This window comes from Parasteatoda tepidariorum, chromosome 5, assembly GCF_043381705.1.
Source record: "Parasteatoda tepidariorum isolate YZ-2023 chromosome 5, CAS_Ptep_4.0, whole genome shotgun sequence".
Lineage (NCBI taxonomy): Eukaryota > Metazoa > Arthropoda > Arachnida > Araneae > Theridiidae > Parasteatoda > Parasteatoda tepidariorum.
The window spans coordinates 61,040,021-61,064,370 of NC_092208.1; the positions used below are offsets into that span (position 1 = coordinate 61,040,021).

At 27.3% G+C, this 24,350-nt stretch overlaps 1 protein-coding gene across 6 annotated transcripts in view; it reads right to left on the reverse strand.

Moving 5' to 3' along the window:
• The window catches only part of LOC107440397 (irregular chiasm C-roughest protein), a 437,750-nt gene that overhangs the window by 186,882 nt on the left and 226,518 nt on the right, over window positions 1-24,350 (reverse strand). For 5 of the 6 annotated variants that reach the window (XM_071181525.1, XM_071181523.1, XM_043046457.2 and 2 more), the window contains one exon: window positions 6,091-6,140. The exons of the other annotated variant lie outside the window; for it this stretch is intronic. In XM_071181525.1, the coding sequence (XP_071037626.1) occupies window positions 6,091-6,124 (34 nt within the window). In that variant the 5' untranslated portion in view covers window positions 6,125-6,140. The remainder of the gene's footprint in view (window positions 1-6,090; window positions 6,141-24,350) is intronic. 6 annotated transcript variants of the gene reach the window in all.

The window sequence follows — 24,350 nt, forward strand, 5'->3', positions numbered from 1 at the left end:
AATGGCGTCAGATTTCGATGCGTTGTCTAATTTGATTTGTGGATGGAGGTGGATTTTAATGCCAGGGATTAGGCCGTTGTCAATTGAATCTATTCGCGAAAATGGCTCTGGAGGAGGAATGGCAATTCAAGCATTTGGAAATTAAATTATACTTCTTAGTTCTTCATGCATTGTGAGTAATTTTTAGCAACACCGTCTTTTTTAATGCAATTTAATCTGAGCAGTGTTTGACAAGATTAGCAACTCCAAGGTGGTGGAATTAATGATGCGACGTGTTTGTCGTCTTTCAATTGAAGAAACACTGCGGGACATCAATTAAAATTCAACCTTGTTGTACCAGACCTTTTGACGTGATTTGTATTCTCTGGTTTCATACTGGGGGAGATTAAAAGTGCATTGTTTATGTCTCAAAAGGCTATATTGTTGAGCGCAGATTTTATTCAACGATGTTCTGATGTGAAGTCGGGTTACAAAGGAGAAGCGTTATGATAGAAATGGATTAAAATGCATGTTTCTTAAATTCAATTTTGAATGAAAATTATTGTTATTTTTATTTTTGTTAAAGATATTTAATAAGATGGAGCAAATCCCCTTTAAAGACAGTAATTTTTTATGTAGTTTTTTTTATAAATATGAATAAAAACATTTTATATATTCATATTTTTGGAATTTAAGTATAATGCATTAAATTTTTCTGATTTAAAATAAAAGTTTGTAATGCGCTTAAGCAAAGATGTTTTAAAATTTACGGACCAATTATTAATTTTATAAAAATTAACCCCTTAACGGGGACATATATTTTAGAAAAAATGAACCAGAAATGGAAATTTTTGTTTGACTGTTTAATTTTGTTCTTTATATTATTATAAAAGTTAGAAAATATTTTTTTATTGCAAAAATAAAATTGTAAATGCAATAACTACTATAGTCATAACTTTTTACATACACATAAAAAGTAATGGATTACCCACATATCTAATTCAATTAGAGAAAATTAAACAAAATTTTGCAGCTAAATATAAAATTACTAGTATAACATAATATAAAAACACAACAATATGATTTTCTATACATAAATTTTAGAAATCTTTTATAGTATGTTAAATCCTAAAACCCCAACCCATATTTCCCTCCTTCGACAGAAGTCGTAATCGGTAAAAAACTAATGCCATCTATTAGGAAAATAGTGAATTAAGTGTCTTAAAGTTGAAACGAACTGAGCTCGGGCTTCACAAAAGAGAAACGTTAATTTTTCTCTTGCCCGAAATCAGTTCGTGCATCACAAAAAATGCACATTGTAGGCGACGCTGGCAAAGAGCTAAATTCAAGTAACGATCGATGTATTTAAACTTTTTTCCTTCTTTTAAAACGTTTTTCAATTTTTAAAGACATGTGCTTTTAATAGAGCTTTGTTTCATAATCGGGTGGTAACTGAATTAATTTTTATACTTTTTGTGAGCGTGTAGTTATAATATCGCTCAAATTTCATGTAAACACAAGCTACCACATTATCTAATTCTTAAATTTGATTACATGTTGCTATGGTTCAACTAGAACTGAAAATTTGTTCAATTTAACATCTTATTAAGGTTGCAGTAAATTTGCACCACATTATCTTTCAAAATTAAGGTAAATTTGTTAAAATTAAAAACAGGTTTTTGAGAATTAATATTACTGAAAAAATTACTAATAAAAGTTTATGGTAAAAATGAATTATGCGATAAAATGGATTTTACGTTTGATATAACCAAATTATGCGAAAAATTATACCGAACAATGAAATGGAAACAAATAAATGATCATTGTAGTTGACTAATTAACTAAATAAAATTAATATCCGATAAATTTACTATTATATGATATAATTAAATGATAAATATATTAACATTTTGATATTGCTGACCTACATACTTTTCTTTGGCACTCTAAAGTTTTTACTTCACATAATCTAAATTAATTTTTAATAAAATAGGTTTTAACCACTTGTAACTAAAATTTTTTTAGCAAAAATAAATAATCTATTCACAGAAAAATGAAAAAAACGAATTTTGTAAAAATTATTTTCTATAAGTACTTTAGTACTTTTATCATCAGTTCGATATTAGATTTTTTAAAGTTTTTAATCACTAATTAAGCACTTTAAAAGGTAAATTTATATTTAATGATGCAAAGTTATGTTTATGAGCTACGCGTTAAGTGAGTTTGTTTTATACAATGTAAAAAATATCTGATTGAAATACCGTTAAAAATTATCGATACTTTGATTTACGGTACTTCTTACAGAAAAATCCATTTTTACTGTAAAATTTTACGGGACAAAGAATATGATATACCGAAACTTTTACAGTAGTGTTTACTATAAGATATTCGAATCACTGTAATTAAATTAATATAATTGAAAAAATTACTAATAAAAGTTTATGGTAAAAATGAATTATGCGATAAAATGGATTTTACGTTTGATATACCCAGTACTTTTTGCCTTAAATTTATTTGGAATTTTTTACAGTGCACTCAGATAAGAAAAAAATGACAAAGGCAGGATAAATTTTAGGGATTTCATACTTATTAATAAATTGTAAAGCGGGGTACGTTGAAATGTTTATTTATGGTAAAATAGTTCCGACGCTACTATAATTCAAAGTATAGTTTCAGTACAACATAAACGTTTCAAGTAACCTTCTCCGAAAAATTATTCAGATGTACAACTTTCAACTTCCTTGTTATTCGTTTTTTCTGAATGTGTGCTGGAAAAATCAAGCAAAACCCTCTTTTTTAAACAAGCTTTGTCTAAAAAGTGGGGAAAATACCAAGAAGAAGAGTCTGTTTTCTTCTCTTGTAATCTCAGTTTCGGGAAAAGTGGGAGCAAGGGATGGGGGCAGGATTACCTGGAAAGCAGGCCAGTACCATCGCAGCGCAGTTTTTTCTTGAACTGATCGTAAAGTGAAGAACCTAGCTTTATTTAGATCCATTAATTTTACACAGGGTTGGACGAAACAGCCTGCTGTATCGGATTTCTTTTACAGAAGGGAAGATATAGTTTGTTTTTTTCCTTTGTCTCCTCTATTTGTGGATCCGTTGTCTGTGATTTTTTAAATTTTTTCTTCCTTTTTGTAGTTAAAGCCTTCTTTCCTCTGAAGAGCCCTGGTTTTTTTATTTTATTTAAAAAAGATATAGTAGAAAAGGATTCGGAATTAAAAGAAAAAAAAAAAGGAGATACTTTTCATCTTTCAGTCTTAAGCCGTAGAATGTAGTTTTGTAGTTGATAACGAACTTGTTTTTTGTACTATTAGATTCGGGAATAGGTATCATTTTTAAGTTAATCTAATTATTTTTAAGGGGATTAACTTTATTAATAGTCATATAATTTAGTATGCGAAAATTATGCATGATTGTTGATTTAGAAAAAAAAAACACCATTGGTTATTCTTATGGCTATTTTAGATAAAATATAATGCTACAGTTCTTAAACCGTTTATTTTAAATAAAGTTTTTGTTCTAAAAAGCAGTAATTTGTATCTTGTACTTAAAATGGATGATGCAATGTAAAAAAAAATATTTTTGAACTTTTCATTAAACGTTTAAAACTTATACAATTCTTCTAAACATAGCCTTCTAAACATCTATTTTTTATTTTAGAATTTTTTGAATACTTTTTTCAAACTCTTTGGATAAACCTATTCTTTGAGATTTGCTTCATAACGCGAACATGAAAGAAATATTTTAACTGAATTCAATAATTGATTGACTTTTTTCTAGACTGGAAAAAATCCTTTTGTCTATCCGAAGTTTTAAAACTATGCAAACTTTATTGTTAAATAATGTAAATAATTCTTAATTTTAAGAATTTTAAAATTATTCTTTGAAATTTTCTTTTAACTGAACATGTTCAATAACGTGAACACAAAAAGAATATTTTACATGAATTTATAATTCTTCTGATTTTTAAGATACTGTAGAATACTTTTGTATAGTATGATACTTTTTAGAAATTTTTTAGTTAATGTTTGCGAAATACTACATACGGAAAAAAATCTGATAAAATTACCGTACTGTATTACCGCACATTTTTTTGAGCTTTTTAATGTTGACTTGTAAACTTCTTAAACGACTAGTTCGCTCTAAAATAAGTGAAATAAGAGATAAAAGGGCGTGAATTTTCCTTCTCGCCATTTTTCATTTACAGTGAAGATAAACAAAAAAAAAAAGGTTTGACTAAAAACAAGCTGCGAGAAATTAAATGATCTGCCAATGTTCTCGGAGTTCACGTTTCACACGCGAATCCCCGAAAAATCCCTAAACTATAATTCTCTAGTAAAAGAAAAGCTTCTCTAAACGTAGTAGAAAAACTGGGGTTGCCACTTTTGGGATGAATGCCAGTTTGTTTCATCTGTTAACACGCCAACTAAACATCATTTTTTAAGATCATATTAATAAAGACACAACACTGATTTCGTAATGAAAGCTTCTACGGCTTATAGCATGCTAATTTTGCTCTTTAGAGTAATTTGCCTCTAATTTTGCAATAAATATTTTTTTTCTTTCGAAAAAGCAATAATATGTAAAAATTATTGTAGAGATTTTAAAACAGAATTTTTTTTAAACTGTCAATCGTGAGTACGCATGATATCGAAAAGAAAATTTTTAGAGTTTTGAGAACTATGTATTTGTGATTTATTTTTAGACTGGAACATGAAAATTAAAATGGAACGCAATTTAATTGATTTTAATTGTATTTTTTTCTCACAGAATTCAGCAAAAATTTTCGAATTTTAACCTGTTTCATCACAAGATTTTTGGTTTGCATGTAAAGAGCGAAAAATCCATGGTATTTTGTTTTAATTTTTTGAACAGGGATTTATATTAAAAATGCAACAATGCTAAACTCTCGTAAAGGGATCGTCTTTTCTGTAAGGGTATTATTTAACTTTACATTATTAACTTAACACTATTTAACTTTACACTTTAGTTATTAACTTTAACATTTTAATCTATATTTTATAAATATTTAGGAGGTTTATTACTGGTCAAGTACTGAACTTTAGAGAAACAATTTTTCTTTCTGTTTAGGAATGATTAGTAAAAAAAACAGAAAAAAAATCTTAGTTCATACACAAAAATGGTAATAAACTTTCATTTCTTTCATAAGGAAATCAAACTTTAAAATTTATTTGCTTCAAAAATATCAGAAACGCAATTAAAAAAAATATAAATATGTAGCGAAGAACCTAAGTTTACGAATCTCATTTGCTTTTAATTTAATGGCTTAACTTAACAACAAAGATCTCTCACAAATATTGTATTTTAAAAAAAGGGTATGTAGCTGGCAAAAAAAAAAACAGGGAGTAATAAGACCAAGGTGTACCAAAGAGAAAAAAAAAACAATAGACTTTCGATTTTTGGCTCTAACTTTTGATTGGTTATAAAAAAAGCTACTTGGTTGATCATAAAAAAAGCTACTTGATTGTATTAAACTTAAAAAAAGCAACTGCTTTCTTTTCATTTTTAATTAAGTTTTACAATTATTTCTAATTATTATATACTAATATTTTCTTTAATTTTTTTTAGCATATTAGGTGGTAGTATATAAAATAAAGGCATATATCCTAATATATATGCATACTACTAACTAAGTAATGAATTAAATATACCTTAGTGCGAAATATATAATGAAAAAATGAGCTTTAATAAATATATGAAGATAAGAAAGCAATAAATAAATAAATAAATAAAAATTGTGATGAATCGCCGAATGTAGCACCCTTTTGTCATGGAAATCCCTATTACGTATATCTTAACCCGGGCATTTTGCCAGACTATTTGACCGATGACACTTGCCCCAATTTTCCCGCCATCAGGAACAAAAAGACTTTCTTTGACCTGTCATTCAAATGCTTTAGACTTAACATCTAAATTTGAAACGTTTTGTGGTCGCACGCTGATAAATATATGAAAGATAAACTAATATATTATTTGTTTATTGAAATACATCCAATGTAATAAAAAATTAAACAACGGAAAAGGATATTTTCGATAATTTGTACAGCAATATTAAATTAAAAATATACACTTATATGAATAATACTATACCTGAGTTATATTTTGGTAATTCTACGGTTGACATTGATATATTTTCAAGCCTAAAAAAAAAGAGATTTCAAATTAGTTTAAGAGCAAAATTGCAAATAAAATTATTTCATTTACAGTTATCAGTTAACTCAACGATAGACTATATGATTTTGAAGTGTTAAAATAAACTACATTAAAATTTCATGGATTATATAAGTTTTAAATGCAATTTCAACTAACTATATATGTGAAATATTTTCCTCTTCTAAAAGCCATCATCTAAAAAAGAATGTTACCTACTCTAAAAGCATATTATTTTTGCTGAATGTCAGTTGATTTTATTAGAAATATTTGTTCGGGCGTCTGTTAATTTAGTTCTTAATCTACTCCCCACTGTTGTTCCTAATTAGTTTCTTTTAGGTAGTAGCGCTATCTTTTGACAAACGCTCTAACTAAATTTGAAACTAGGAGAACAAATAACGTGACATCTTTAGCAGAGCAAATCTTATTGTCCAGTGCCAATAATAGTAATAATAATAAAAACAAACTACACTGAATAGCTTTAGATCTAATGCTCGTATTTTCACATTCTAGGACTCAATTTAAATGTTTTTTTTTATCGCGGGGGGCGGGCGATCTCAATTATGCTAATTGGTAGGGCCGACGATATTTTAAGTTAAAAATCAGACACAAAACGTATTTTTAAGCTGATTTCTGACCCTCTCTATATAGTCGCAATTTGGGAAATATGGTCCCAATAGTTTGGTCAGGAGTTTTTTGTGTGATTCGCCATATCTCAAGAATTTTTTTAAGCGATTTGGAAAATATTTGCACACAGAATATAAAATTCACTTAGTGACAGATAATGCCATGCAAGAAAAAATTTAAAGTAACTATTTATACTTTTATTTAATAATAGTTGAAAACTTTTGAATTGTAAGGTATACAATATTTCACATCATTTTAAACAATGCCGTTTTTAATGGAAAAGTTCAAAATTTGAGCAAAAACGATAGAATAATTGCTGAGTAATTGAATTTTAAAAAATTTTGTATTTTTAAAATTCGATTTCACAGGAACTAATCGACCAATATTACTAAAACTTTGCATTTTTTGATAGAAAATTTATCTTTCATTTGGAACTCATTCTTCTTCAGTTTCTTCGGCATAATTTAAAAACTAATATCCAACAATAAAGTTTTGAAATGAAACTTCAATGCTTTATTGTACTACAACCTGATTTTTCTAAATTAGCAAAATAGATTAGTTTCGATTCCTTTATTTCACATGAAATATAAATAAAAAATCTGATGTAGTTGCAAATTCATCAATGATATTCAACACTAATAATTTAGATTTTTATTACGTTCAAAATTAAAGAAATTTTTGAATGAAACCTATGCATTAAATACCCAGAAGAAATTTAATAGTACAAAAATAAATAAGAAATGAAGCTAGGGGAAGAATTAATTAATCTTTTATTGAGTATATAAGCTCCTGAAAAAGAAAAGAAAATCAAATCTCTTGCGTACTGAGTTAAAAAGAAACTACTTAATCTCAGATTCTTAAGAAACATTTGATTAAAACTAAAATTTAAATCTTTTGTTCTTACATTATTAAAAAAATTAAAATAATCATTAATGCTCGGCTCAAACAATGACTTAAAATATTTCATTACTTTTTAAATTGGAAATGATCTGAAATAATGAAAAATACATTCTTAGTTTTTAATATTTAATTTCGATTTATAATGGGAAAAAATACAAATCACTGAGAGGAGTTACTATTTTCGTTTCAAACTGCTTAAAAATTATATTGTAGAGTTGAAGCCATGAATTGATACTCCGAATGTAGGTGTTTATTTTAATTTGAAAACTTAAATCTTTAAAAAACTACTCTCAAATTTCAAATTCATTTACAACTTAAAATTTTTGTACAAATACACAATAAATGACAATGCATATATGTTTGTATTAGCTTAATGAAATATAATTATCTGAATGAAGTTAGACTTTAATACGTTTTTACGTATATTTTATTTATTTGAATGTAATATTTAATATTTATTTCGAAACATTGTGCTAATGTTAAAAATTCTCTTATAATTTCGTACTAATCTTAAAAACACATTAAAAGTTTTTTTTTTATATATTACGGCTAAAATTTTAAAAATAAATTTCCGTTAAACGTTTGTAGGTATAACAGTTTTCCTGGGAAATTTTAAAACTGGTTTGATATAAAAATTGTGCCTTTATGTTCACAAAATTTTTATGCATGGTAGATAATAGATAGCGAAATTCTACTCTGCAAATTTTTGCATTATGCATGGTTTATATTTGAGTAAACATTTATTACTGATACAATAAAGAGATTTCATAAGAAATAAGCCTATTTTTGTTCTAAATTATGTTTTCCCAAAAGTCTGTTACAGAAATAAGTGCTTTACAATTGAATACTCAAACGATTTCTATCTCATCTATTCTTAACTCTTCAATATTTATTCAGCAAAAGAAATTTAAATCGCCATTCGACATTTACTTTTTTAAAAAATAAGCTTAAAATTCCATTATACGCTTTTTGAAGTAAACATTTTTTTTTATTTTATATTCTCGCCTCAATTCAAATTTTAAATTCCCCGTCGGTTTGGAAAAGTTGACTTTTTACCCGATTCAACAACAATAGAAGTTTGAATGTGCCCAAATCTATGCAAAAAGAGCGTCTGAATAAAAGAAATAGAACATTCTTCAGGTAGTATAATTTTAAGCTAATCAATTCTTACTCTAAAAGAAAAAAAAATATATTGAGTACATTTACATGGATATTGGCTAATATATACATTCACTTAAGGAAAAATCGCGCCAACAAAGGAAAAAAGGAGCCTTCTCCGAACTACAAGTATTCTGGATTCATTCTAATTGTATTCAACTCCTGGAATTTGCTTTAATTAAGGTTGGGTATGGAAAGCAAATCCTCCCGGAGTCTTTGCATGGGCGCCATTGTTAAAAGTGTGGCGCCCCAATATTGCGTTAAGTATATGCGAAGGACCGGAGAGCATTTATATGCTAATTCTCAATATGTCGCCACATTTCTGGCAGCCAAGAAAATTTTCCTTAAGTTTTCCGGCTTATGAGATTAACGCAGTTCGCTTCCCACCCCCCTTGTAGCCATTCTCGAAAAATATATCAAAATATTTATCAGGCACTTATAAAGGTTTGTGGAAAATGCGCAATTTTTCCCTCCGGATTTAAGCTGTGCTGGATTTAAAAGGATTTTTCATCGTTAATTTTCATCGGAGAATGTATGTTTTCCAATCTGAGTTAATCTTTCTAAGCGGTGTACTATAGCGGCATACGTTTCAATCAAAAGAGTTTCCATGCAAGCGTTTTTATTTCTTTTAATTTTTATTCATCTTCTGCGGTTCTCAAAGTTTTAAAATCCAATAAATTTTTGCGAATGTTTTTGACGTAAGGATTTAGCCTATGGACTATTTATCAAACTTATAAATGGCATTAGTAAATCGTCCGGCATTTTTGGAAATATTGATGATTTACTTATGCTAATAAATATGTCTTCATTTTTTAACACTTGATCTGTTTTTAAGCCCCATATTTTAAATTTACCGAAATGGATACTTCTATTTTAAATTCCTTTATATTTATCAATAAGGATATAAATATTTATAGAATTTGATAAGTAAAATATTGAAGAAACAGTTAATCTAATTACAGGTTTTTTAATAATTATATTTTTAATGTATAAAACACATAAAACAATTTCATAAAGATAATAATGAGTAGTATGAAAGTATGAATTATTTACCATGTTTTATTATTACCACATTTATTTCTACACACATTAAATTTGATATTGAACCACATTTACCCCGTAAAATTATAAGCTTGCATATTGTTTATACGATCTATATAGTTTTAGGAGGGGAATATCGATCGCTGATCAGTACCACAGAAACAGGGATATATAGAAAATTTCCTTCCCCCTTCAGATCCATGTCTAAACTGATGAAGTTGCCTCACGAATGAGTGGTTCTGCAATCTATCCATGAGGTTTTGAGACAACGAAAAGCACTAATTCTTGACTTAATTCACAAGGCTAATGACTGGTGAGCTTATTTTGTCCAAGTGTCATCAGAAACAGGAGAGAGATATTTTTTGAAAGCATATACTATATAGAAAACAAAACCAGTTTCTCTAAATTTGTTTCCACTGAGCCATGGTGGCTCAACTGATAGAGCACTTGCCTCTCCCGGGTTCGCTTCCCAGCGATAGCTGGTCGTTACGAATTCCAAACCCACCTAACAACGACCGCAGTTCTAATGAAAAATATCCTCAGTGGTAGACGGATCATGGGTTAGAATTCCCTTACCATCAGGTTGACCGTAGGAGCGTTTCGTGATTTTCCAGTACATGTAACACAAATGCGGGTTAGTTCAATAAAAAAGTCCTCCACGAATGCGAATTTCTCATAATACTTGAGCCAGGAGTTACCTTGTATTGTTTAAAATTTCTAGGCTACGGAGTTGAACATTAGTAGTCGTAAACTCAAAATTAAGTCAGCTGTACAAGGACGGTTATACAATATAACCGTACACTTAATAAATTTTTTTTCTTTAACATACAACAAGCATTTTCCTTTCCTTACAAGAGTTTCACTTTATATTTAGAAAAACAAAATGTTTTTGATAGGAAATTATCCTAAAAGAATAATCCTTAATTAGCATTTAAGATAAATATCTATTTTAAGATCTATAAATAACAAATTATTATTGAAAGCTGTAACCCCCAGAAATTTCTTTTTCGGGGAAGAAAAGAAAGTTAAGTTAGAGGCCGCCTCAACTGCCATTAACTGGGGCTGAGCAAGGCTGCTCACGTCCTCTTCTATTCGCGCTCGTGCGTCCAAGACTCAGTCATCCAGAGCATTTCAATTACTCTTAAATCCCTACCAAACTTTCACTAGCCTAGGGATTTTTTTATTATATTCCCTTTCACTTTTTTCACCCCAAAACCCCGTTCTAAGTAGAAAAAAAAAGCAGGGAAGTGTTGCAAATGGTGGGGAAAAGGGAGCACTATCGTTCACTCATTTTCCCCTTGAAATCCAATCACGGATAGGGGGAACAAAAAGAATGGTGTTGGGGTGGGAAAGGTCTTAGAATTCTGTTATGGTGTTTTTTTTATTGTTTTTTTTTTTAAGGCGTGACAAACTTGTCCTCTCGAAAAAAAAGGAACTAAGTAGTTGACGTAAAAGTCGAGTTCCGAGTTGTGTTGAGAATTAAAGAAGGAAGACATTGATTCAAGAAAACAGTAGAAACAATGCAAAAGACACGTGATTATCGGTGAAAACAACAATTAGCATTCATAACAACATGGCTTTCGGGCACACAATTTCAACTTTTTATGTATGGACCACCATTTTTTTCTTCTTTTTACCCACTTATACAAAACGTTGGGGGCATAATGTGATAATAAAATATTATAGAATAAGAGGAAGAATAGAGTAATATTNATTTCAACTTTTTATGTATGGACCACCATTTTTTTCTTCTTTTTACCCACTTATACAAAACGTTGGGGCATAATGTGATAATAAAATATTATAGAATAAGAGGAAGAATAGAGTAATATTCTTCCTCTTATTCTATAATATTTCGGGTAATATAAAATACTGCAATCTATCACAAAACTGGATGGAACTTATAAAATCGACCAAATAATACTCCTCTCTCAAAAATTAAGTAATTTAAAATAAAAAACATAAATTTAACTTATAACTATCCTCCTGAGACGTGAGGTCTCAGTAGTTAAGATACTGTACTAACATTTTTTAAAGGCTAGGAAGTTGCAGGCTCGCGTAGCTTTAAATCAATGAACATCAGTTTCCCTGGGAAATAAAGGAGGCTGGAGCTCAATGCCAATCAAATAGCCCCCCTTAGGCTATTGTGAAATCTTTAACACTAAATTCTCTTCGCTAACAGCTGGAAGTTGCCTGAATATTTTATATTATTTTTAATACATAATATCTATTAATTTCCTTTTGCGATAATATTTCTATATTAAAACATATATTCAAGCATTAAAAATAAGTCAACAAAATCCCAAATTATTACATTTTTCTTGAATACATATTTTAATAAATACATCTATACTTTTAATTAGATTCTTTCATATTAAAAGATAATCTTCTTTTTTTCCTATGTTACTTTTAATCTATTGGTAAATTAAAAGTAGTGTAGATACTTCCATATAAAAAGATATATTCAAGAGCCGTATTAATTTTAGTTTTTGAGTTACTTTTAATCCTTGAATTTATCTCTTAATATCGAAATATCTACACTAGGATTAATTTACTTTAGCAAAAGGAATGAAAATAGCATAGCCAGAAAAAGAAACACTCAAGAACATAAAAGCCTCTTTAGATAAAAATAAATTTAAGATAAATGAAGTAGTAATTTATGTGTAATAATTAGATCAACAGGTACTTATTAATCACGATGAAATTAATTAGCGCTTGAATAAAAATCGTCTGCCTTTCTTTCGAGTGAGATAGCCAAGCACCCAAGTTGATTTTGCTCGGAAAAAAAGTCACAAAAAAAACGTCAACTATGGCAAACAAAAGAAGGAAGTAGTTAAGAGCAGAAGACCTATCGATTAAATCAACATGGCATTGTATCTAGGGATCATTTAGTCCCAGAGCACAACGCTTTATCAAAGGTCCTAATCAATAAGGACTTTTATTTATTTACTTCTTTACCTTCAAAGAATTAACAACTATAGTAAGGAATTCTGTAGTATACTAGGAATAACTTAAAGTAGAATGACGTTATAAAAATAAAATTGTAATTTTTTATTGAAAAGAAACTATTATTAATTAATATAAAAAAACATTTCTTTTAAAGTTTAATGTATATAAATGTGTAATTTAGCAATTGGAAATACGTAGGTTGTCCTAAAATGCTTGCAAGGCTTGAATTGTGCATACATAATGCAAAAGAGAAATAAATAATATTTTTTAAGGAAATTAACTATTATTAATTATTTGAACAAATAAGTGTGTAATTTCGCAATTGGAAATACATATGTTGTCCCAAAATGTTTGCAAAACTTGAATTTTTACCTACATAATGCACATGAGAAATAAATATTTTTCTTAAAAAAAGTAACTGTTATTAATTATTCGAAAAAATGCGTTTATTTATTTATAAATAAATTTGTAATTTTGCAATTGAATGTAAATAGACAGTGCCCCAAAATTACCACGAGATTTAAATTTCACTCCAACGAAATTCAAACGAAAAAAAAAGAAAAAAAAAAAGAAGGCAGCTTTAAAGCTGGCAGTTTAAGGTTATTATATATGGTGCGCAAAAAAAAGACAATGCAAATTTTTTTGTTGAGTGCTATTTTAATCAATATAGAGTTTTCACCAGTTTTGTAATTCCCAGTTTTCAAAATTACCTGTTCGCATCGTGCGAATTAATGTCGTAGAACACATTCTTTTACATCTAAGAATTATACAAACAAGCTGACAAACCCCACGCCTTAAAAGAGAATACTGAGCAATGCAACAACGAAATTTAGCCACACATTATATGTTAAATGGTATTATACATATCCCTATAATATTTCCTGAATCAATAAAAAATCGCATTTCTTGAATTAAAATCTGTTTTCAATCAAAATTTACTTCTTGAGTGAATTTTTAGACACAATGTATTTCACAGAAATATAAATGTAATATAAATTTATAAATTAATATTTTTTGCCATAAATGGCAAAATTTTTATGCAGTGTCTGTTTCTTTAATATACTTTGTCTTTAATGTTGAAAATGTTTTGGAATCTATATTTATTTGAAAAACATATCCTCAACTCGGAAGGATATATGGATGAGGATACTTTTATATTACTATTTGTAAATTAATTTAAGCTCAAGAATTCTGAAAATTCTTCATTCTTGAATGATGCAATTACAAATTTAATTATATACAATTTAAAACAAATAGATTAGATAGAGATATCTACAATGCACAATAAAAATTAAATCCAGCATATATTCAATTCTTCAAAATCAAATAAATACTATACCCCATGATGTCATTGAATATTATATTAAACAATATATTTAGCAAGAAGCATCAATAAAAAGAAGATGATGCTTTGAAATGAAAATAAAATGCTTGGAGCAAATATAATGGATACCTTTTACTAAAGATAATGGTAAACCAAATATTTGTTGTGACAAGATAATCCTTTTGGCGATCTTTTTCCATGCCAAACCGAAGGAAAATTAATAAGGAAAGTTTAAAGCAACGTAGACAAAAATTAATAAAAGAAAGATGATCTTTTATTTAATTCAGCTTCCCTACCTTGATTAATTACGGTTTTATAGAAGATATATTTTTAATTACGAAAAATATTTTATCTTTTTCGACACATTTCGTAATCAACCAGTATATTACCGTTTCCTTAACATCAATAATAAATTAATAACGAAGCTAATAACTAATCCGGAAATGGGAAAAAAAGGTAATTGAAGAGACAAAATGCAAGAGTTCCAATTTCTAATTCTTATTAAAAAGATAAGTGTTTTAAAATGCTTTTGAAAACAAAATATTATTAAATATTTAAAGCTTATGAATAGAACTTTGAAGGTGTTAGAAATTATTTGTTTATGGTAAATATTAACATGATTAAATTTTTTTTAAAAATAAATAAAATTAGTATTTAATTTGTACTTTGAAAAGGGAATAATCTTTATTGGTTCAAGAAATAAATAAATGGATTCGCAGTTAATCAAACACTTAGAATTTTTAATGAACCATAATTAAAATAAGTATTTTTAGTGTTTAAATTGAAGTAAGGAAAATTTCAAATTTTTTTGAAGAAAAGTATAAACAGTTAAGAATGTTTATTTATCATAAATTAGCTAAATTTAATAGATTAATTTATTTTCTTAAATAAAACAGCAGGTGATTAAATAATTGAATTATTTTATAACAGGAAAAACTAAAAGTTTGTAGTTTAAAAAATATGGTACTTAAAAAAAAATGATTTTATTACATGTTTATTAAAAAATAAATAAAAAAAGTTTTGCCATTCAGTTTAAATTAATATATTAAGTTTAAACTAAATTTTAGAAAACAATACCAATTAAAAAAAATGAATGCAATTATTTATAGAAATAATTTAGAATACTATCTTAATTATATGTTTAAAGAAAACTGCTTTGAATTTTATTACTTCTGTATATTTGTAACTGATTTTTAAAGTTGCCAAAAAATTATTTATTCTTTTCATTTGGCTTCCTTATTATCATTTGATTTTCTTAAAAAATGTGAATCTTTTAGGTACAGAATTTAGAAAAGCTTGATGAAAAATATTGAAAAAATAATGAAAAAACATGATTATTTAACCCGATGAAAAGTAAAATTTTTACATCATGCTGAAATGCAATGACACTATTTCAAATTCTTTTGGTTTATAACTCTTTAAAAAAATTTAACTATGAAATTAAGAGCAAAATTAGAAGTACGTAATACGGTAATAATCTATTTATAACTTTAAGTACCAAAAATTTCTTATTTTTTGAGTAAGTAAAAGCTTCTATTATTATTCTGTTTTATTAAATTTTAATTCGTAATACTGCTCAACCCCTTCATTTTTAAATATATAATATTAAGCAAGACAAAAATTTATTTTGACGAACATTTTATTCTTTTTTTTATATAAATATTGGATTTTTACATTAATAAAAAATTGATTTTATACAAAGATATCGATTTGAAAATGCATCTAAGTATGATAATGATATCTAAATTTGATATAAAAAATATGTAAGAAAAAAGTATTAAAAAATTAGAAAGTTTTTTTATTTTCTCTTTTAATATTGCCTTATTTTTTGGAAAGCTGTTTTACAGATAAGTTGGAAAAAAAAGTAAAGCATTGGAATGAAATATATTCATTTTCATAATTATGAGACAATTTTGCACATAAGTAAATACCTTTTAGTAACGAAACTAAGTGGTAGTAGGAAGAAAATACAGTCAAACTTATTAATCGACTAGTTTATTGCTAAAGGTAAGAGGTGCATGAAATGTCTTTCCTTTAATAGAGTAAAATTTTAAAAGTTTGATTTATATAAATTAATAATACATAAATCTATTTAAATATGATATAAAAAGTATGTAAAAAAAACATTCAAAAATTTGAATTAATAGCTGAAAAAAAGTAAAGAATCGGGAAGAAATGTATTCATTTTCATAATTATGAGACAATTTTGCGCAATAGTTTGATAGTATTTTAATTTATAACAAATTGTAAACATAGAAGAAAACAATAAAAATTATGAAAAAAATGAAAAATATAATAATGACAACCGAACGTCGTCAGTGGTTATCAGCCAAGGAAATCAAAAAAATACAAAATCTTTTCTATCGAGAGAGTAAGACAAATATCTAAAATTTGCTCTCTCTGTACCGGAATATGAAATTTTACTCCCTCAGTGCAGTAAAGTTTTTTTCTCCTTCAAGGCTAACTTATTGTTGAAAAGATGTTTTACAGAGAAGTTACAGAAACAATCACAACTAGTGTTTTTATGATATTTTTAGGTGTAGTTGGTTGTAATGAAATATTTATTTTTATCCATAATTTATGTAATTATGATGAAATTTTGCGCACAATTACAGATTTACTAGAGTTTCCCTTTTTCTTTTTATTTCTTTAATTATTTTGCATGTAACTAAACGATTTTTACATATTCATATTCAATACATTTTAATACATTTGCAACTCGTAAAAAAAGAAAATATCTAGTTTACAGGAAATATGAAATAATAATTATTAAAATAGGTTAACAATGCAGTGAAATATTTTGGGAAATTAAAAATAATTCTTCTAATATCACGGATAACGGAAGAAAGTTATACTTTACATCGTTTATACTTTAAATTGAATCCATAGTTACTATTCGTTTTTCAAAATAAATAGTTAAATATATATTTAATGTTTAAATTATTTATAAATTTTGAACATTTTATTTTTAAAACAATTTTGCATAAACATAATAAATAATTGTGCAGATTTAATTTTTAATAATAATTATAATTATTTCATAATTGCAACTTATTTAATAATTGAAGCATTTATTTAATTATTACAACTTTTTTTTAACAATTACAACTTTATTTAATAATTACAACTTTTATTTAATAATTATAACTTTTATTTAATAATTACAACTTATCAGAATAAAAAAGGAAGAAAAAAAAGACTGGGTAAAAATAAATTTAGAAATAAAATAGTGTACGTTGTATTGAACGAAGAATTTAAAATTAAAAAATTCTCTCCAGCTATAATTCTCACTATATTTTTTTAACCTCAATAACACGCTAGGAGTTTCTTTTCTTAACTTTTTTTTATAAAGTTCAAATATTTCTTTTTCTTATTTAACTATACGACTTGGATTTATCGATAAGAAGATAAGCTTAACTATTATATAATGCATTTTCAATGCATTTAGTGAAAATAACGGAACAGAAAAATTAAATAAAATAATTCTCTAAAGATTTTAAAGAATTTAAACATATGAAACTTTACATTTATGTATAAGTCTATTTTCTCTGTGAAAGTACACAAATAATAATAAGAAGAAATAGTTTTATAGAAACTTCGCATATGAAATTCATTTCTCTAGTGATCGTGTTGAGTTGGCTCATAAATTATATCACTTTCAACACATTTCATGGCAATAAGAAAATATTTTGCGCATAAATTGCACTAAAGCACCCTCACGTATTTATTCCTTTCAGTATTTATTTGTTTATAAAGAGGTTAATAAATATTGCTGCAAGATAAGCAATTTCTAAAACTACAGAGAAAAGTTGGCGTTTGATACAAGAATTGCTTTTTGCAAAAAAACAATTCTGGAACGTTTAAAACTGACATAAATTTTAAGCAGGAAAATTGAAATAAATTTCCCTTGCTTACCTTACATAAGTCTAAATAAAGTTATTATGTTTTTCTTTCATATATTTTACCGTAGTATCTAAGACATTATAAGTTAAACACATATTTTAATGTTAGACAATGAAAACAAATTGTTCAATTAAGTTTCATATTCATACTGAAAAAAAGTATAATAAAAATTACCAGAATATGGTAAAATTTACCTTGTTTATGGCTTATTGGGAACACAAAAAGCTAAGTAATTTTCGCCTTTAAAGTGCTTTAGCAATAATTTGAGTAAGATTAATAATAAAATATTGATTTACATTGTTTTATATTATGCGGTAAAATTTGGTAAAGGTGGAAAAATTTGGTGTTTTTATTATGAAACCTTAGAAAATAGCTTAAAAGCCATTTAATTGGATAAATTTACTTTTCAGTTTTGTATTTTTTTCTAAATGTGTGATAATAAAAAGTATAACTTTGAAACCGTTACCATATGAACGTAAAAATTACCAAATGAGAAGTTTAATAGCATATTTTGGCTTTATTAACCAGAATTATGGTTTTTTGACCAAAAAAGGCAGTAGCAGATTTGTTTGTTCTGTGCAAGGAAAAATATGTCCAGTTCAATTTGTTTGTCTTACAATACAATATAATCAAAGAAATTATTTCGATATCTATAGCAAAAAAGAAAAAAGAAAAGATGTGCAAAGCAACAAATACACATACAAGAAATACAAAGAGATACGCACGAAAATTAAATAAAAATGTGTCTAAAATTAATAAAAATACTTCAAAATAAAATAGTTATAAGAAACTATCTTAATGAATTATATAATGTATGAAGTTACTTAATAAAAGGAATGTTTAAATTAAAAATGGAGAAAAAAATTTAACTAAAAAATGGGAAAATCTTAAAATGTATAAAAAAATTAATTAGTGATTTTCATTAAGCAAAAAATTTAATACGTAAGAAAATGACTTGTTTTCCTTCGGTATTGCGTAACCTTTTTTTAAATTAAAATTAAACTATCTTTATCTTTGAAAATTTCGTAATTAAAAATATAAGTTTCATAAAATTCAAAAGAAGTAAAGTGAAAATAGAAATGAAACAAGTATAATTTAATCTTTCATAAGGAAAAAGGTAGAATTTAATAAAAATGTATATAAAATGGAGATGTCATACATTCAGTATTTAAATAATAACGTAAATTAAAAAAGAAAATTTCAAAATTTCGTTGAATGTAAAATTGTTAGAATAAAATTAAATATGCTTAAAAATCGAAGAAAATTATTATTTGCAAACTTCGTTATTTTTAATAATTTATATTTCGGATAAAAAACTTTATAAATTAACGAAGAGATTAATGACGGCTCTGAATTTAGTATTAAGTTGCAATTTAAATAACATTTTTATACCTCAGAAATTAAATACCTTGTACATTTTCGATAAGTAAATGCTGAGTTATAGTATTTTTCAAAATTAAAGGGTGATTTTAACACTTTTAGTAAAACAAGTAGCTTTTTGGAAGAAATGTAGAAAAGATGCCGTGCGATTGAAGAGGCAAAACAAAATATTTTAATGGAGGAGGTTGATATTAACTTTTAGCAAGATTAAAACGAAATTACTTGCAATTAAGAAAGATATTATTAATTTATTAAACTTAAATTTCCAGTTAAAATAATGACTCTTTTGATATTTTTAAACGCGATAAATCGTGAATGAAAAAACTAAAATACAATTGAAATCGTATACTTTAGAAATACGTATTTAAACAAATAAGTATTTTTGCTTTATTAGGGAGGATGAGATTTTAGTAGGATTATTTTGAAAATGTAGCGAATTTAGATAGGGCATTCAAAAAAGTGAAAGACCTAAAAATACTTGGCGCAGGATGATAAGTGAATTGAAAATAATGGAGTAAGGCAAAATATCAGGTCATAAATTGAGTGAGACGGAAAGCTACTAAAGAAGCCCTATGCCCCAATTTTGAGTGAAGAGGAATTTATCGTTATTATTATTATTATTATTTTAGGTCTTCGATAGGGTGCAGATTTTCTTATATGTGTAGTCATTTCTAAACATGAAACCATAGAAACCAATTTTCTTCCTTTCAAAGAATATTATAAGGAAGGTTAATAAGGAAAGGTACAGAAAATGCGAAAGGAAATGAAAATGTGAAAAAAATGTGATAATATCGAAAAAGTGTATGATTTTGAAATTCGTTTTTAATTATGGTAATAACTTTAAATCATTGCATAATACACATAAAAGACTTCCACAAGTACAAAGTTTGTTACGGAGGTAAAAGCAATTTCGGGATCAACGGCATCACGCTTAATATATATTGGCTGTTTTTATTTCTAAAATAAGTTGATACCCTAAATAGAACCGTTAACATCATATTTTTAAAGTCAACTTTAGAAAGTCGATTATTGTTCTTCAAAAGTTGAGTAAGCTACAAGCTACCACTGGGGTCAGAACTCCAGTTCTTCTCAATGACAGCTCAGTGCCTTAACCACTGCGTCATTGCTGTACAAACACCTATATTAATGATAAATTTGAAAGTCGTGGTGGCTCAGCGGATAGAGCACTTGTCTCCTGATGAAGTGAGCCGGGTTCGAACACCAGTGATTTCTGATCTATACGAATTCCACACCGACTAGTGGAAGACGGATTATTTTCAGTAATAGACGGATCATGGTTTAGAAACCCCTTGCAGCTGGATAACCGTGGGAGAGTTTCGTGATCACCCTCTCCGTGTAACGCAAATGCGGATTAGTTCTATCAAAAAGTCCGACACGAAGGTAAATTACTCTCAATACTTGATCCAGGAGTTCCCTTGTCTTCTGGATTGGGTTCAAAATTACAAGGTTACGGAGTTGAAGATTGCTAGTCGTAAACTCAAAATTAAATAAGCTGTTCAAAGACGGTAATTAGAATAGAAAATTTATCAATTCAAAAACTTATTTTATAGCTTTTATTTTCAAATTTTAAGTTTTGAAACCATTATTTTACATTAAACTTTCTCTCATATTTATGAAACTCATATTACTTTATGCTACTGAAACTTGACGGACATCAAATGGTCCAACGAATTTTTTTTTCTATAAAAACATAACTCTTTACCAAAAATGATAGGAAATTTAAGCGAAGCTAACCCACTTTTACTTTCTCCATAACATCTTTTTCTATTTGTTTAGTGTTTGTGAATCGAAGCGTCATTTCGGATAAGCAAGCACAACCTCAATACAATCATTTATGAAAGAATATTTTTCTAATATGTTCTCGCGTGCTGCCCGGGCAATATGGAAGTAAAAGTATTTGCCCGAGTTGCCCGCAATTGATGTTCGGTCATGTGATATTCTATCCTTCAGATAACAGGCAGCTTGGCTTTCTCTATGTTTAATCGCTAAGCGACGCAACGATTTGCTTATTTATTTGTATTCTGATATTTCTTGTATTGATATAAGGGCGATTATTTTTCATAAAGCTTTGATGTTTTCATTTATAAAATTTGCGTACAGAAATATGACATAAAAGGAGTGTTTTGGGAGTTTTGATAAACAAAATTTATTGAATTGCTTGAAGCAGAGTTTTTTTTAATGTTTCTTTAAGTTTGTAATTGCTGTGCAATATATTTCCTTGGTTAAATTGAAATGAAAAAAAATCAATACACATAACATATATTCGAATTTTTAATAATTAAATGCTGTATGGTCGTGCTAATTTAATTACTTAATTGAACACGAAATTTTAATTGTTTGTTGTTAATAAAAATATATGGAAGTACTTAAAGTGAATAATATATTTACTAAACCTAAGAACGTTTGGCCTAAAAAATTGTCCTCCTATACATTTACTAAATCCAAAACCGGTCTTGCAATTACATTTTTTCACATTAACTAACAGACTTAAAGAAGTATTAACACTAAAAACATTGTACGATTATATTTATTTTGCTCTTAAGTAAATGTATTGAATGAATATGATATAAAATATTCTAAATAGAGGTTCTGAAAAACCCAAAAAAATTTTGAAACTTTTATTTACGAAATACGAACTACAATTATTTTTTCTAAAAGCTATAATGCTACAAAACGAATGATATTTGTTTACACTTTTAAGTCATAATTTCAAATTGATACATTTACTTACGACTGAGACAATTCATAAAGTACATAAAAAGAGGAGTCATTATGATTCAAAAAGAAAAAAGAAAGAAAAAAAAAGAAATTCAAGGAATATTTTTTGGATTCATTGGTACTCAGAATTGAGTCAGTGATACGTTGCTAAACGTGGATGATACTTTAAACGACAAAATTAAACTTAGGTTGGTAAAAAAAAGCTAAGGTACTTAAAGATCGTAGAATTTTTCAGCTTCAGGAAAAACAAATATGAAATTTTTCTAATCTTTTCTAAGAATATTATTGTTTAATAAAACTTCAAAACAAATCTAGAAATAACTCAAAAATTGTAACACAACATTAAAAAAATTTATAAAAATACAACAATAAAAAAATTAATTAAATACAATAAATAAAATAAAAATCACAATGTAGTTTTCTGTTAAAAAGTAAACTGGTGAACTGGTTAAGTGTATAGTTTATTGGATTAACTGTAGTCGGCTGCAGTGCACGAAATGCAAAAGGCATGACATATTTACAATAAGCTGCTCAAACTGTGCTTTAAATCAAGCCTGATGAAAAAAATGAAAGATTATTGAAGTTGCTACGATGTGGACCAGCGCTTTATCGAAGAATTCATTCGAGGAAATAAAAAAATAGGAAAAAAATATTGAAAATAAATTAACTTTTAAACGAAATTAAACAGTAAAAGCTCTTTTGTTTCTTTAGATTCTAAGGCACTTAAATATACTTATTGGATGTTTCTGTTAGAATAGCCATTCAGGTAGAGAGTATTAAGGTAGGTGTTGGAATAGGAAGAATTGGTGACTGTATTAGACTAGTGTGCCAACAGCTAATCAAATAAGGAAACTCTCGCTAAAAATCTACTCGTGCATTATTTATTCTTCTATTTAACTTGAAACGCCGAATAAAATTATACGCTGTTTCCGTGGAAACGTTGGCGATTCATGATTAAACGAAAAGCTTAGAAAAATATATTTATTTGGCACGTTTAAAAGTAGCACAGGTAGCATACAGATAAAAATTTATGGGTGAACACTTTTGTAAAATGTAAAAATAACTTAAGAACGATGAGTTAACTTGCATAGGATAATTATAGTTATTTAAATTCATCTTTTAGATTGAAGTTTTATCTAATTCAATTTGTTGAAAATAAACATAAGTACTACGTTTCGAATGGTGGTGTTTATTATAACTATGCTGATAAAAAAAAGTTGTCTTACATTTTATACTGTTAACCATTTTGTATATTTTATTACGGTAAGAATATAATTAATGCAGTAATTTGAAGTCTAGGGTTCAGTAAGGAATAGGTGTATATGATAATGTTTGTTTGATATTATGTCACTCATGAATAGCAAAACTTATTTTATATTTACTCGATATCCCCAAGCTTTAAAGTGTAGACTGTTCGGCCAGAGACCCCGAGACAATTTTATTCTTAGCATTCATTACTGGTTATACAGATTACTAAGAGCTGTTCTGTGTCTTCGGAAATCCAGATTTATAATAATCTTCATGCGACTTTACATATGTTTTATTTTACTATAATCTGCATTGAACAACCGACTCAATCCTGATTTTACGACTATCAATGCTAAACTAAATAGCATGTAATTTTGAACGCAGTTCAGAAAATAAGGGAACTCCTGGATCAAGTATTGGGACAAACTAGTCTTCGTGGTAGATTTTTTGATGAAATAAAACCTTGCGTTACATGGAGAGAGAAAAAAATCCCAAAACCTCCCTTGGTCAGTCCGACGGCAAAGGAACTGTAACCCATGTTCCGTCTACTACTGAGGATATTTTACGTCACCACTGTGGTCGAGCCAGAAACATAATTCGCATCAACCAGCCACTATTGGGATTCGAACATTGGTAATTACATCGGGAGACGAACACTCCATTCCTTGAGCTACCGCAGTTCTGCTTAATATTTGTTGAAAGAAATACGTTTTATGATAATGCAAGTTAGCCAAAATCAATATTTTTGCTTTGTAGAAATTTGTTTTTCTTTTAAGACAATGTTTTGAAAAAATTAAAATTGGTAAAAGAAACACTTCATTTTTTTTCGTTTATAGCAGGAATTACGCATTTGAGACTACCACTACAATGAGTATCTAATAATAAAATAATAAAATAGATTTGTGAGTAAAAAATAATCGAATCGTTTTCA